Source organism: Xenopus tropicalis, chromosome 9 (genome assembly GCF_000004195.4).
Source record: "Xenopus tropicalis strain Nigerian chromosome 9, UCB_Xtro_10.0, whole genome shotgun sequence".
NCBI classification, from domain to species: Eukaryota; Metazoa; Chordata; class Amphibia; order Anura; family Pipidae; genus Xenopus; species Xenopus tropicalis.
The window spans coordinates 3522321-3538114 of NC_030685.2; the positions used below are offsets into that span (position 1 = coordinate 3522321).

The 15794-nt window shown below is 45.9% G+C and overlaps 4 protein-coding genes across 4 annotated transcripts in view; all 4 read right to left on the minus strand.

Moving 5' to 3' along the window:
* LOC105945443 overlaps positions 1-2443 on the minus strand; it is a 50498-nt gene extending 48055 nt beyond the window's left edge. The window contains 4 exon segments of the mRNA XM_031893313.1: positions 86-223; positions 334-486; positions 904-1359; positions 2308-2443. Coding sequence (XP_031749173.1) covers positions 86-223; positions 334-486; positions 904-1344 — 732 coding nt within the window. The 5' untranslated portion in view covers positions 1345-1359; positions 2308-2443.
* The window catches only part of h2ac14 (H2A clustered histone 14), a 1193713-nt gene that overhangs the window by 463720 nt on the left and 714199 nt on the right, over positions 1-15794 (minus strand).
* On the minus strand, positions 6183-13366 carry LOC116407593 (gastrula zinc finger protein XlCGF53.1-like). The gene is made up of 5 exons (XM_031893117.1): positions 13250-13366; positions 13002-13139; positions 12778-12904; positions 9100-9105; positions 6183-6394 (listed from the first exon to the last, which is right to left on the minus strand). Exons 1-5 carry the CDS (start codon positions 13364-13366, stop codon positions 6378-6380), a joined length of 405 nt encoding a protein of 134 aa, XP_031748977.1. The 3' UTR covers positions 6183-6377.
* LOC100487471 (oocyte zinc finger protein XlCOF7.1-like) lies at positions 7387-8933 on the minus strand. The gene has a single exon (XM_031893054.1). It carries the CDS (start codon positions 8873-8875, stop codon positions 7658-7660), a length of 1218 nt encoding a protein of 405 aa, XP_031748914.1. The 5' UTR covers positions 8876-8933; the 3' UTR covers positions 7387-7657.

Below are 15794 nucleotides of genomic sequence, written 5' to 3' on the forward strand. Positions count from 1 at the left end.
ATGTTACAGTCATCCCCCAGCCAGAGAAAGGGATTATCATACACTGTTACTAAACAATAAGGGGGGATTGGGGGGCCGCACCCACCTCTCCAGTCAGCAGCTGGATGATGTTGGAGATGAGTTCCAGGATCTTCTTGTCATTTTCCTTCTGTATGACGGAGCCAGGGGCATGCAGGGCCCCCAAACCCACAGTTGGGCTCTTCTTCTTAGGGATGACGTAGCCCTATGTATTGAGAGGGAGAGAGAATGATGAGTGTGTAACGCAGCAGAGAGACCCCCTTTGTACAGACAGACAGTCTCTTCTCACTGTGCCACTCACAGTGCCCCCCTCACCTCTCCAGTCAGCAGATAGATAATCTCCAGTGTGAGATTCAGGATTCTCTCCTTCCGCTCCTCATTTTTATCCTTCTTCCCCATCACTGGGTCACTCGCTTCCTCCCACATTCCCATTGGCTCCTTGTGGAAGGGACTGGCCTGGAAGTGCCCCTGGAATCAAAGGAGAATAAAGCTCCAATACTATTAAGCACACACTTCAATAGTACCACTATTGTTCAGTAAAAACTTTCCTGTTGAAGTTTTACCAAAGGTGGGCTGTGAGTTCCATAGCAGTGAATTATGATCTAAACATGTTGCCCGAACACTCAACCTACTGCCATCCAAATTTTTTTCTACCTCAACTATTAAGGACTCCATTGGTGCTGGTGTTGAATGCATCGTTGATTGCAGATCACTTTGATTTTATTTTGAATTTTGCTGGTTGGTTTGGAAGGAATTAAAAAACACACAGGATATGGCGATTTTGATGAAATCTTCTCCACTTGGAGAACTCATTTCCTTAGTAATAATTCTTTTTGTTTGTGTAGAGCAATTGCATGTCACGGTGGAAGTATTGACCATACTCACTTTGACGTCGGTCTGCGTTCCAACAGTAGCAAGACGCGAAACGACTCTTACGATTGTCGAAGAAGTCGATGGCCGTCCATCGTCAACCCTTCTTCGTTTAGCAGAAGCTCCTATTGGGGCGACTGCCATTACAGTTGTAACTGGAACATGGACAGTATCGAAAATTGTTGGCACTGCGTTTGGTTTTAAAATTCTTCGCGATCCGCTTTGCATGTAGGAACCCTCCGTAAAATGTTTAGAACACATTCGGAAGTTTGCCGTTTTCCACCCTTGAAATATCCTTTGGGTAAGTTGTTCGAGGTCTTCCGAGTGCTGGCCTGTTTGCATCAGCCAGTTTCTAATCCTTTCGATATTTTTCGGAAAGGGATGTAAAACAACATCCGGGTAAAGCAGTTTTTGGCCACTCCTGTGTGGGCATCCATTAACGATACACTTGGGCATTATGACGAATTAGAACTGAAAAAAAAAGGAAATTGAAAGTTATGCAATAAAATGTTTGCACTGATGTTGTGATACTACGGCTGTCAAGAAAGAGTAAAAAAAGTCACAAATGAAACACCAACTCCACAAATACCATTTAGGGCTCCGGCACACGAGGGAGTTTAGTCGCCCATGACAAATCTCCTTTGTTGCGGGCGACTAAACTTCCCGGAAACTTATCCGGACTACCGAGCATTCTGGATAACGGGTCCTACACCTGTATCTATTTTAAAAGCATAAGCTGATTGATTCCCATATATTCTACCTGGTTGTACCCGTGACCCATGCCCAGTACATACAGTGTGAGGATGTAGAAAAAGAGTATATGTAGAAAACGCTGTTTAAAGGAGACATATCCTATAAAAATGATGAATGTACCAGGGAATTATACTCCTCTAGATATAGAAGGATTGTGCTTAAAGTTGTGTTTCTGACTGATTTATTGAGAAATTCCCCCCAAACCCCACTAGCCCCGCCCATCTGTGCCACTTCCTGCTGGCTGAATTCTCTGGATGAGCTGGGGAGCCGGCGGCCCTCCGTACCCTGCACTGTAGGATAGGAACCAATCAGCAGCTAGGCTGACCTGATAGGGAACTGAAGCCTGTCTGTGCTTGTGTGAGTGCAGGGCTGTGATTGGCTCTCCCCCTCCTACTGTGCTTCTGGCAGGGACCGTTAGGACACGCCCACCCCTCATGTGAAACCCAGACAGGGACCTGAGAGGATCTATAGGGAGCTCCAATAAAGGGGCCATTGTTACAGATAGGGTTAATGTTTAGCCCAAAGGGAAACCAGCACCGGATATTATTCATAATTGCCTACAGGGTTAGGGGTTTCCCATTTATCCAATATGTCTCCTTTAAAATCAATATAAACAATTGTAAAGTGCTCTGTTTAGTTCCTTATATATCACTTTTTTTTACTCACCGTAGCAATTGTGCAGAAAACCTGTAGGAAATTCTATTGCCCCTCGCACTGTGTGAATGCCCTGGTAGGACAGAAGAAACGAATGAATTAGTTACGGACGCGCTCATTGGCTGGGGTGTTACTAATGAAGCAGGGAGATCACATTACACACATGCGCAGAAAGCACCGCGACGTAACGCTGCCGCCGGCACCCACAGGGAGGGGGGGGAGATTTCTGCATAACTAGTCTAGCCATGGGCTGAACTACCAATCCCACAATCCCCTGTTAAACTTCCCTCTAATGATGCAATGTCTGCCAATCAACACTTTCCCTTTCCTGCCAAGAATGGGCCCCTCAGTGCTTCCCCTCAGGCTGCAGGGGGGCCTTGGTACCAAATGGGAGAGGAATTCACTTATGGTGGGTGGGTTGGGCTTGGAGCTGCCACAGAAACTGCACTGACTCAGTAGCAAAGTGTCCCTGGGAATCAGCTCATGTGTTGGGAACAACAAGGTAACACTGCTCCTTTAGTGCCACCATTAGTGCAGCCCCGCTCCCTTACTCACCTCTTTCCCACACTGCTCTGCTGCCTGTAGCTGTGAGGGAGGGAACTGAGGAGCTGGGACACTCACTCATTGGCTGGGAGGGGAATGTGGGCGGGACAGAGAGCGGCGGAGAAGAATGATTGGATCAGTGAGCACAAGGGCGGGACACAGAGTTAGGGACAGAGGGAAAACTCACAGACTGCAGAGTTAGGGACAGAGGGAAAACTCACAGACTGCAGAGTTAGGGACAGAGGGAAAACTCACAGACTGCAGAGTTAGGGACAGAGGGAAAACTCACAGACTGCAGAGTTAGGGACAGAGGGAAAACTCACAGACTGCAGAGTTAGGGACAGAGGGAAAACTCACAGACTGCAGAGTTAGGGACAGAGGGAAAACTCACAGACTGCAGAGTTAGGGACAGAGGGAAAACTCACAGACTGCAGAGTTAGGGACAGAGGGAAAACTCACAGACTGCTGTGTAAGTGTAAAAATGACAAACGAGTTTATTCCGTCAGGAAGTTGCTGAAAACCAGTAACTAAGGCAACCAAGCAGCACTAGCAGCTGAGGTGCGGTTGGACACACACAGGGTTAAAGCCCTGCTACATACTGTGAGGCACACTGTCAGCACACCCAGTCACTGAGCCGGAAACATTTGGGTGCAGCACAGTAAGGGAGCTGTAAAGCTGCAGGGAATTCTGGGATATGTAGTTTTTCTAATCCCCCCATGTAAGTATTATGTGTGGGAAGGTTCCCATCCAGGCCGGGGTATCTCTGTAGTAATAAGTCACATCAACTGGACTTGCTGTGTTTGAGACATTTCCCCAGTCACCTGACTGGTTCCCCCAATCAGAGGCTCAGTAGTGCCTGGGGGTTACAGCTTGTGCCGCTCAGTTAATAATGGAACTCCGGGTGCTGAGGGGAGAGTCACACAATTGGGAAACTCCTGAACTAATAGGGGGGCTGACGGCTCTGCGATTGGCTGGATATACTCATTAGAAACACTAGGGGGCAGTTATAACCCAGATAAGTTCTCTGTAAATGGAGCAGAAACCAACCCGACCCCCAATCCAGTGTTTTCTCCCCAGAATGTTAGTGTAATAGCGGTTACAGGGAATGTTTAAGGGACACTGCCATGATACAGTGGCTTGCAAAAGTATTCAGCCCCCTTGAACTTTCCCACATTTTGTCACATTACAGCCACAAACATGAATCAATTTTATTGGAATTCCACGTGAAAGACCAATACAAAGTGGGGTACACGGGAAAGCCCAATACAAAGTGGTGTACACGTGAGAAGTGGAAGGAAAATCATACATGATTCCAAACATTTTTTACAAATAAATAAGTGCAAAGTGGGGTGTGCGTAATTATTCAGCCCCCCAATACTCTGTAGAACCCCCTTTTGCTGCAATTCCAGCTGCCAGGCTTTAGGGTATGTCTCTACCCGCTTTGCCCATCTACAGACTGAAATCCTTGCCCATTCTTCTTTGCAAAACAGCTCCAGCTCAGTCAGATTAGATGGTCAGCCTTTGGGAACAGCAGTTTTCAGATCTTGCCACAGATTCCCCATTGGATTTAGATCTGGACTGTTACTGGGCCAGTCTAACACATGGATATGTTTGGGTTTAACCCATTGTTGCCCTGGCTTTATGTTTAGGGTCGTTGTCCTGCTGGAAGGGGAACCTCCGCCCCAGTCTCAAGCCTTTTGCAGACTCCAAGAGGTTTTCTTCCAAGATTGCCCTGTATTTGGCTCCATCCATCTTCCCATCAACTCTGAGCAGCTTCCCTGTCCCTGCTGAAGAGAAGCCCCCCCAGAGCATGATGCTGCCCCCCCATATGTGACAGTGGGGATGGTGGGTTCAGAGTGATGTGCAGTGTTAGTTTTCCGCCACACATAGCGTTTTGCATTTTGGCCAGAAAGTTCCATTTTGGTCTCATCTGACCAGAGCACCTTCTCCCACATGTTTGCTGCCCCCCCCCCACATGGCTTGTGGCAAACTGCAAACGGGACTTCTTATGGTTTTCTGTTAACAATGGCTTTCTTCTTGCCACTCTTCCATAAAGGCCAACTTTGTGCAGTGCCCGACTAATAGTTGTCGGACAGATTCCCCCCCCTGAGCTGTAGATCCCTGCAGCCCCCCCAGAGTCACCATGGGCCTCTTGGCTGCATTTCTGATCAGCGCTTGTTCGGCCTGTGAGTTTAGGGGGACGGCCGTGCCTTGGTAGGGTTACAGTTGTGCTATACTCCTTCCATTTCTGAATGATCGGTGGAACAGGGCTCCGTGGGAGGTTCAAGGCTTTGGAAATCTTTTTGTAGCCTAAGCCTGCTTTAAATTTCTCAATAACTTTATCCCTGACCTGTCTGGTGGGTTCTTTGGGCTTCATGGTGTTGTTGCTCCCAATATTCCCTTAGCAACCTCTGAGGCCGTCACAGAGCAGCTGTATTTGTACTGACATTAGATTACACACAGGGGCACTCTATTTAGTCATTAGCACTCATCAGGCAATGTCTATGGGCAACTGACTGCACTCAGACCAAAGGGGGCTGAATAATTACGCACACCCCACTTTGCACTTATTTATTTGTAAAAATTGTTTGGAATCATGTATGATTTTCCTTCCACTTCTCACGTGTACCCCACTTTGTATTGGTCTTTCACGTGGAATTCCAATAAAATTGATTCATGTTTGTGGCTGTAATGTGACAAAATGTGGAAAAGTTCAAGGGGGCCGAATACTTTTGCAAGCCACTGTATTTATGGGGCACTTTTTACCTCTAAATGACACTGTTACACAGCAAATAATTCCCTCTGCCATTTAACCTTTTATTCTTCAACCAACAAATGTATTTGTAGCTGTAATATTGGTGTGTAGGCGCCATCTCAGTGCCTTGTGCCTGAGTCTGAGCTTTCAGCCAGCGCTACCCATTAGAACTGCTTTCAGCTAACCTATTGTTTCTCCTACTCCCATGTAACTGGAGGAGTCCCAAGCCGGACTTGGATTTCTTACTATTGAGTGCTATTCTGATACCTACTGGGAGCTGCTATCTTGCTCCCTTCCCATTGTTCTGCTGATCGGCTGCTGGGGGTGAGGGGGGGGGGATATCACTCCAACTTGCAGCGCAGCAGTAAAGTGTGCCTGAGTCTGAGCTTTCAGCCAGCGCTACACATTAGAACTGCTTTCAGCTAACCTATTGTTTCTCCTACTCCCATGTAACTGGAGGAGTCCCAAGCCGGACTTGGATTTCTTACTATTGAGTGCTATTCTGATACCTACTGGGAGCTGCTATCTTGCTCCCTTCCCCATTGTTCTGCTGATCGGCTGCTGGGGGTGAGGGGGGGTAGCACTCCAACTTGCAGCGCAGCAGTAAAGTGAAGTTTATCAGAACCTTCAGCCATGAAGAAAATTGTTCATCTTTGGTTTGTGATGGTAGAACCCCGGCCTCCCTGTGGGATACGTCGTTATTTCATGAGAAACCATTTCTGTCCGTCTCAGATCTCTTCTCATAATTAGCGGGAAGATCGAAGCCTCCATTAAGTACAGGTTTTTAAAGCTCGATTAAAGCTGTAATGAAGTGTAAAAAATAAGAAAGTGCAGAGTGTCTTTTCTTTTTTTATTTATTAAACAAAACCAGCCATTCTGCAGGGGTGTGTAGACTTTTTATATATATACCACTTGTTTTGTAATTAGTTCTGATCTTCTTAAGAGATAGCAAATCCCTATGTTATTCCGATCCAAAGTGTTTAATTCTAGGCTGTAAAGCTGGAGATATACATTACCATCGGTCGCAGGAAAGATCTTTCCCTCCACTAACGTTCGGCGCTAAATCGTCAGATTTGGAGATAGATATTATATATCTATCTCCAAGCTTTTGCAAGATCGGTCATCTCGCTGATCCGCCATACACTCACAGAATATTGTACAAAGGAAGTTTCATATGATAATATTGGTGTGTGTATGGCCAGCTAACGGCTCCTTGGCCAAGCCCCTCCCCTCTCATTAGTAGGGGCTCCTTTTTGTCCCATCAGGAAACCCTATAAATGCCCCACTCTCTCCAGGAACAGGTTAGAAGTGACTGTCTATGCGCACTTCTCCATATATGTGTTATCAATAAACGTTTTCTCTTACAGCAACATCAACGTCTCTATGATCAAAGGGGTCAAAGAAATCACCACGGCCATAGCATAATGCCATTCTACGCACAACATTCTTGTTCAATAAAACCCAGAATATTATCTGTTGGGGGGAGGGGGAGATATATCCCAGAGGGCTCCTCAGTTCCCAATGCAGAGCCAGTGCCGGGGGAAGGTACTTATGGCGCATTCTGCTTTGGTGCCCCCCAGTCTCAGAATTGCCCAGTGCCCATCAGGAGTCTTTAGGATTCTCTTAAGGAAATATTTTATGGGGCACAAATGTGTTCCTCTCTGTAAATACTGCTTGAAAGAGAATGTTTGCCTGATGCCTCCTTTGTATAACGAGTTTACGATTTTCCTCATTGTGAAAGTATTTTTAAGGTGGCCATACACGTATTACGATCTTTCCTGCGACCGTTGAAGTTCAGGGCTGAATCGTCAGATATGGAGATAGAAATAATAAGGATTCTACCTCGGCCTGATGATTCAGCCCTAAATGCAGATTTTGCTCAGGCTCCCATCAAAATCTTTTGTCCCACCTGATCAACGAGACGATCGATACTCGAAGCTTTTGCAAGATCAGTCGTCTCGTCAATCTGCCATACACTCACAAAATATTGTAAGAAACAAGGTTTCCTACGTTAATATTGGTGTGTATATGGGTAAGACTACTGTTCAACGCAAATAATTTTCCTCATTTAGAACAAGATAATGGTTTCTCCCCTTTATGAGTCCTTTGATGATGATGATCAAGGTCAAATTGCTTTGAAAAACATTTCCCACATTCGCAACAAGAAAATGTTTTTTCCCCTGTGTGAGTCCTTTGATGACGAATAAGATTAGAAACATTTGTAAAACATTTCCCACATTCAGAGCAAGAAAATGGTTTCTCCCCTGTGTGGGTTCTATGATGAACATAAAGTTCTGGTTTTGTTATAAAACATTTCCCACATTCAGAGCAAGAAAATGGTTTCACCCCTGTGTGGGTTTTGTGATGACGAGCAAGTTCAGGTTTTGTTAAAAAAGAATTTCCACATTCAGAACAAGAAAATGGTTTCACCCCTGTGTGGGTTTTGTGATGACGATCAAGTTCAGGTTTTGTTGAAAAATAATTTCCACATTCAGAACAAGAAAATGGTTTCTCCCCAGTGTGGGTTCTGTGATGACGTATAACGTTAGATCCATTTGAAAAACATTTCCCACATTCAGAACAAGAAAATGGTTTTTCCCCTGAGTGAGTCCTTTGATGACGAATAAGATTAGAAATACTTGTAAAACATTTCCCACAATCAGAACAAGGAAATGGTTTCTCCCCTGTGTGGGCTCTATGATGAAGATCAAGTTCTGGTTTTGTTGAAAAAGATTTTCCACATTCAGAACAAGAAAATGGTTTTTCCCCTGTGTGAGTCCTTTGATGACGAATAAGATTAGAAACATTTGTAAAACATTTCCCACATTCAGAGCAAGAAAATGGTTTTTCCCCTGTGTGAGTCCTTTGATGACGAATAAGATTAGAAACATTTGTAAAACATTTCCCACAATCACAACAAGGAAATGGTTTCTCCCCTGTGTGGGTTCTATGATGAACATCAAGTTCTGGTTTTGTTGAAAAAGATTTTCCACATTCAGAACAAGAAAATGGTTTTTCCCCTGTGTGAGTCCTTTGATGACGAATAAGATTAGAAACATTTGTAAAACATTTCCCACATTCAGAGCAAGAAAATGGTTTCTCCCCTGTGTGAGTTCTATGATGTTTTTCAAAGTCGTTCTTCTGAGTAAAATGTTTATGACACTCATTGCAGCTGTATTTCCCAAGTAATTTATTTTTTTTCTCAGATTTCTTTGGAGATGGGTGGGCATTTTCATTGTAAATATTACCCTTCATTTGTAAGGTATTCAGGCTGCACCCCATGATAGGAGTAGGCGTGTCTGTTCCCTGTATCTGTTTTGTAAGTGGATTAATGCTGCAATCTGATTGGTTTCCCCCTTCCCATGAAGCCGCCTCCTCTTTAATCCCATTGGCCGGTGGGGGCTGTTCCGCTGGAGAAACATCAGGGTTTGTGAGATTCCCATCATTATTACAACATAAAGTTGCTTCCGTATGTGCTGTAACATCGCTCCCATCTTTATACTCACAGGCTGCTAAAGGGAAGGATAGAGACTGTTATTTACATAGTTACATAGGATTTAAAAAAAGACCAGAGTCCATCAAGTTCAACCCTTCCAAGTGAACCCAACGCCCACACACCCACACTGACCTATCCACTCACATACAGACCCACACTGACCTATCCACTCACATACAGACCCACACTGACCTATCCACTCACATACAGACCCACACTGACCTATCCACTCACATACAGACCCACACTGACCTATCTATCCACTTACATACAGACCCACACTGACCTATCCACTCACATACAGACCCACACTGACCTATCCACTCACATACAGACCCATACTGACCTATCCACTCACATACAGACCCACACTGACCTATCCACTCACATACAGACCCACACTGACCTATCCACTCACATACAGACCCACACTGACCTATCCACTCACATACAGACCCACACTGACCTATCCACTCACATACAGACCCACACTGACCTATCCACTCACATACAGACCCACACTGACCTATCTATCCACTCACATACAGACCCACACTGACCTATCTATCCACTCACATACAGACCCACACTGACCTATCCACTCACATACAGACCCACACTGACCTATCCACTCACATACAGACCCACACTGACCTATCTATCCACTCACATACAGACCCACACTGACCTATCTATCCACTCACATACAGACCCACACTGACCTATCTATCCACTCACATACAGACCCATACTGACCTATCCACTCACATACAGACCCATACTGACCTATCCACTCACATACAGACCCACACTGACCTATCCACTCACATACAGACCCATACTGACCTATCCACTCACATACAGACCCACACTGACCTATCCACTCACATACAGACCCACACTGACCTATCTATCCACTTACATACAGACCCACACTGACCTATCCACTCACATACAGACCCACACTGACCTATCCACTCACATACAGACCCACACTGACCTATCCACTCACATACAGACCCATACTGACCTATCTACTCACATACAGACCCACACTGACCTATCCACTCACATACAGACCCACACTGACCTATCCACTCACATACAGACCCATACTGACCTATCCACTCACATACAGACCCACACTGACCTATCCACTCACATATAGACCCACACAGACCTATCCACTCACATACAGACCCACACTGACCTATCCACTCACATACAGACCCACACTGACCTATCCACTCACATACAGACCCACACTGACCTATCCACTCACATACAGACCCACACTGACCTATCCACTTACATACAGACCCATACTGACCTATCCACTCACATACAGACCCATACTGACCTATCCACTCACATACAGACCCATACTGACCTATCCACTCACATACAGACCCACACTGACCTATCCACTCACATATAGACCCACACTGACCTATCCACTTACATACAGACCCACACTGACCTATCCACTCACATACAGACCCATACTGACCTATCCACTCACATACAGACCCACACTGACCTATCTATCCACTCACATACAGACCCACACTGACCTATCTATCCACTCACATACAGACCCACACTGACCTATCTATCCACTCACATACAGACCCATACTGACCTATCCACTCACATACAGACCCACACTGACCTATCCACTCACATACAGACCCATACTGACCTATCTATCCACTCACATACAGACCCATACTGACCTATCCACTCACATACAGACCCATACTGACCTATCCACTCACATACAGACCCACACTGACCTATCTATCCACTCACATACAGACCCATACTGACCTATCCACTCACATACAGACCCACACTGACCTATCTATCCACTCACATACAGACCCACACTGACCTATCTATCCACTCACATACAGACCCATACTGACCTATCCACTCACATACAGACCCACACTGACCTATCTATCCACTCACATACAGACCCACACTGACCTATCTATCCACTCACATACAGACCCACACTGACCTATCCACTCACATACAGACCCACACTGACCTATCTATCCACTCACATACAGACCCATACTGACCTATCCACTCACATACAGACCCACACTGACCTATCTATCCACTCACATACAGACCCACACTGACCTATCTATCCACTCACATACAGACCCATACTGACCTATCCACTCACATACAGACCCACACTGACCTATCTATCCACTCACATACAGACCCACACTGACCTATCTATCCACTCACATACAGACCCACACTGACCTATCCACTCACATACAGACCCATACTGACCTATCCACTCACATACAGACCCACACTGACCTATCCACTCACATACAGACCCACACTGACCTATCCACTCACATACAGACCCACACTGACCTATCCACTCACATACAGACCCACACTGACCTATCCACTCACATACAGACCCATACTGACCTATCCACTCACATACAGACCCACACTGACCTATCTATCCACTCACATACAGACCCACACTGACCTATCTATCCACTCACATACAGACCCACACTGACCTATCTATCCACTCACATACAGACCCACACTGACCTATCCACTCACATACAGACCCACACTGACCTATCCACTCACATACAGACCCACACTGACCTATCCACTCACATACAGACCCACACTGACCTATCTATCCACTCACATACAGACCCACACTGACCTATCCACTCACATACAGACCCACACTGACCTATCCACTCACATACAGACCCACACTGACCTACCTATCCACTCACATACAGACCCACACTGACCTATCCACTCACATACAGACCCACACTGACCTATCCACTCACATACAGACCCATACTGACCTATCTATCCACTCACATACAGACCCACACTGACCTATCTATCCACTCACATACAGACCCACACTGACCTATCCACTCACATACAGACCCACACTGACCTATCCACTCACATACAGACCCACACTGACCTATCTATCCACTCACATAAACATATATGCCAACATCAATACTAACTGTAGGTTTACTGAAGCCTTGAGTATTCTTCTTGTTCAAACAAATCATCCAAAGCCCCTCTTATAGACATTAGCAGAATCTGCCCCCCAACATCCGTGATGTATTCTATTTCTCAATTTTATCATTAACCTTCTGTGAGGTACTGTATCAAACGCTTTAGCAAAGTCCAAGTAGATCCCATCCACTGCCATTCCAGCATCGAGGTTCCTGCTCACCTCCTCATAAAAGGCGACTAAATTAGTCTGGCAAGATCTGTTACCCATAAAACCATACCAGCAGAAACTTATAGTATTGGGATTTGCAATGAATTCAAGTACCCTATCCCTTATTACCCCTTCCAAAAGCTTTCCTACTACTGATGTCAGACTAACAGGCCTATAGTTTTCAGGCTGAGAACAGGGTCCCTTTTTAAATAATGGAACTACATTAGCAATCCGCCAGTCTCTCTGCACCATGCCAGACCTCAATGAATCCTGCTGACACATTGCAGAGATTCCCTTATACTGGCACAGTCTGCCCTGGCAATGGGTGATAAACTGGGTATAAACTGATTCACTAACTGACATTTTCTATCTGCTTCTAAAACCACAAACTATCCTGCATTCTATGCTCTGTATATGATAGAAACCATTACTCACCCAGTGGGCGGAGCTGCTGGGGCTCCTCCTCCTTTATCCCTTCCCTGTAAAGGGCCTTGTTTCCTTTTATATACTCCCACTCCTCCAAGGAAAAATAGATGGAAACATCCTCACACCTTATGGCAACCTGGCACACACAATGTTACAGTCATCCCCCAGCCAGAGAAAGGGATTATCATACACTGTTACTAAACAATAAGGGGGGATTGGGGGGCCGCACCCACCTCTCCAGTCAGCAGCTGGATGATGTTGGAGATGAGTTCCAGGATCTTCTTGTCATTTTCCTTCTGTATGACGGAGCCAGGGGCATGCAGGGCCCCCAAACCCACAGTTGGGCTCTTCTTCTTAGGGATGACGTAGCCCTATGTATTGAGAGGGAGAGAGAATGATGAGTGTGTAACGCAGCAGAGAGACCCCCTTTGTACAGACAGACAGTCTCTTCTCACTGTGCCACTCACAGTGCCCCCCTCACCTCTCCAGTCAGCAGATAGATAATCTCCAGTGTGAGATTCAGGATTCTCTCCTTCCGCTCCTCATTTTTATCCTTCTTCCCCATCACTGGGTCACTCGCTTCCTCCCACATTCCCATTGGCTCCTTGTGGGAGGGACTGGCCTGGAAGTGGAATTAAGCACTTACACATTTCTATAAGAATAACTAGTCTAGCCATGGGCTGAACTACCAATCCCACAATCCCCTGTTAAACTTCCCTCTAATGATGCAATGTCTGCCAATCAACACTTTCCCTTTCCTGCCAAGAATGGGCCCCTCAGTGCTTCCCCTCAGGCTGCAGGGGGGCCTTGGTACCAAATGGGAGAGGAATTCACTTATGGTGGGTGGGTTGGGCTTGGAGCTGCCACAGAAACTGCACTGACTCAGTAGCAAAGTGTCCCTGGGAATCAGCTCATGTGTTGGGAACAACAAGGTAACACTGCTCCTTTAGTGCCACCATTAGTGCAGCCCCGCTCCCTTACTCACCTCTTTCCCACACTGCTCTGCTGCCTGTAGCTGTGAGGGAGGGAACTGAGGAGCTGGGACACTCACTCATTGGCTGGGAGGGGAATGTGGGCGGGACAGAGAGCGGCGGAGAAGAATGATTGGATCAGTGAGCACAAGGGCGGGACACAGAGTTAGGGACAGAGGGAAAACTCACAGACTGCAGAGTTAGGGACAGAGGGAAAACTCACAGACTGCAGAGTTAGGGACAGAGGGAAAACTCACAGACTGCAGAGTTAGGGACAGAGGGAAAACTCACAGACTGCTGTGTAAGTGTAAAAATGACAAACGAGTTTATTCCGTCAGGAAGTTGCTGAAAACCAGTAACTAAGGCAACCAAGCAGCACTAGCAGCTGAGGTGCGGTTGGACACACGCAGGGTTAAAGCCCTGCTACATACTGTGAGGCACACTGTCAGCACACCCAGTCACTGAGCCGGAAACATTTGGGTGCAGCACAGTAAGGGAGCTGTAAAGCTGCAGGGAATTCTGGGATATGTAGTTTTTCTAATCCCCCCATGTAAGTATTATGTGTGGGAAGGTTCCCATCCAGGCCGGGGTATCTCTGTAGTAATAAGTCACATCAACTGGACTTGCTGTGTTTGAGACATTTCCCCAGTCACCTGACTGGTTCCCCCAATCAGAGGCTCAGTAGTGCCTGGGGGTTACAGCTTGTGCCGCTCAGTTAATAATGTAACTCCGGGTGCTGAGGGGAGAGTCACACAATTGGGAAACTCCTGAACTAATAGGGGGGCTGACGGCTCTGCGATTGGCTGGATATACTCATTAGAAACACTAGGGGGCAGTTATAACCCAGATAAGTTCTCTGTAAATGGGGCAGAAACCAACCCGACCCCCAATCCAGTGTTTTCTCCCAGAATGTTAGTGTAATAGCGGTTACAGGGAATGTTAAAGGGACCCCGCCCTGATATTTATGGGGCTGTTTATCTCTAAATGACACTGTTACACAGCAAATAATTCCCTCTGCCATTTAACCTTTTATTCTTCAACCAACAAATGTATTTGTAGCTGTAATATTGGTGTGTAGGCGCCATCTCAGTGCCTTGTGCCTGAGTCTGAGCTTTCAGCCAGCGCTACACATTAGAACTGCTTTCAGCTAACCTATTGTTTCTCCTACTCCCATGTAACTGGAGGAGTCCCAAGCCGGACTTGGATTTCTTACTATTGAGTGCTATTCTGATACCTACTGGGAGCTGCTATCTTGCTCCCTTCCCATTGTTCTGCTGATCGGCTGCTGGGGGTGAGGGGGGGGGTGTATATCATTTCAACTTGCAGCGCAGCAGTAAAGTGTGAGTGAAGTTTATCAGAGCGCAGGTCACATGGCTGTGGCACCCTGGGAAATGAAGAATATGCCTAGCCCCATGGGACAATAAAAGACTCCTAAATCTTTCTGGAAATGCTAAAACATATCACTTTTCCCACTTTTTCTGTTCTCCATTTAAAGTAGACCTATAGGATAAACACCAAACCCCTGCTGATTGGTTCCTATCCTACAGTGCCGCCGCCCCCTGGACATCCAGAGAATTCAGCCAGCAGGAAGTGACACAGATGGGCGGGGCTAGTGGGGTTTGGTGGAATTTCTCAATAAATCAGTCAGAAACACAACTTTAAGCACAATCCTTCTATATCTAGAGGAGTATAATTCCCTGGTACATTCATCATTTTTATAGGATATGTCTCCTTTAAATCCCAGCAATGCAGTTAATTGAGAGACAGCCCCTAAATGTAGGGTTTTAATTAGTAAAATTGTGTTCCTCCCTATTGAAGTTTATCTGTTCCCCTTTCAGAAACCCAAAAGCTTGGAATTAGTTCCACAACTGACCTTGTAAAGAGATAGCAAATCCTTATGTTATTCCGATCCAAAGTTTTTAATTCTAGACTGTAAAGCTGGAGATATACATTTATATTTATCTATCATTATCTTATTAATGTATTCTACTGCACAGCGCTGCGTACATAAGTAGCGCTTTATAAATAAAGATATACCGTATATACTCGAGTATA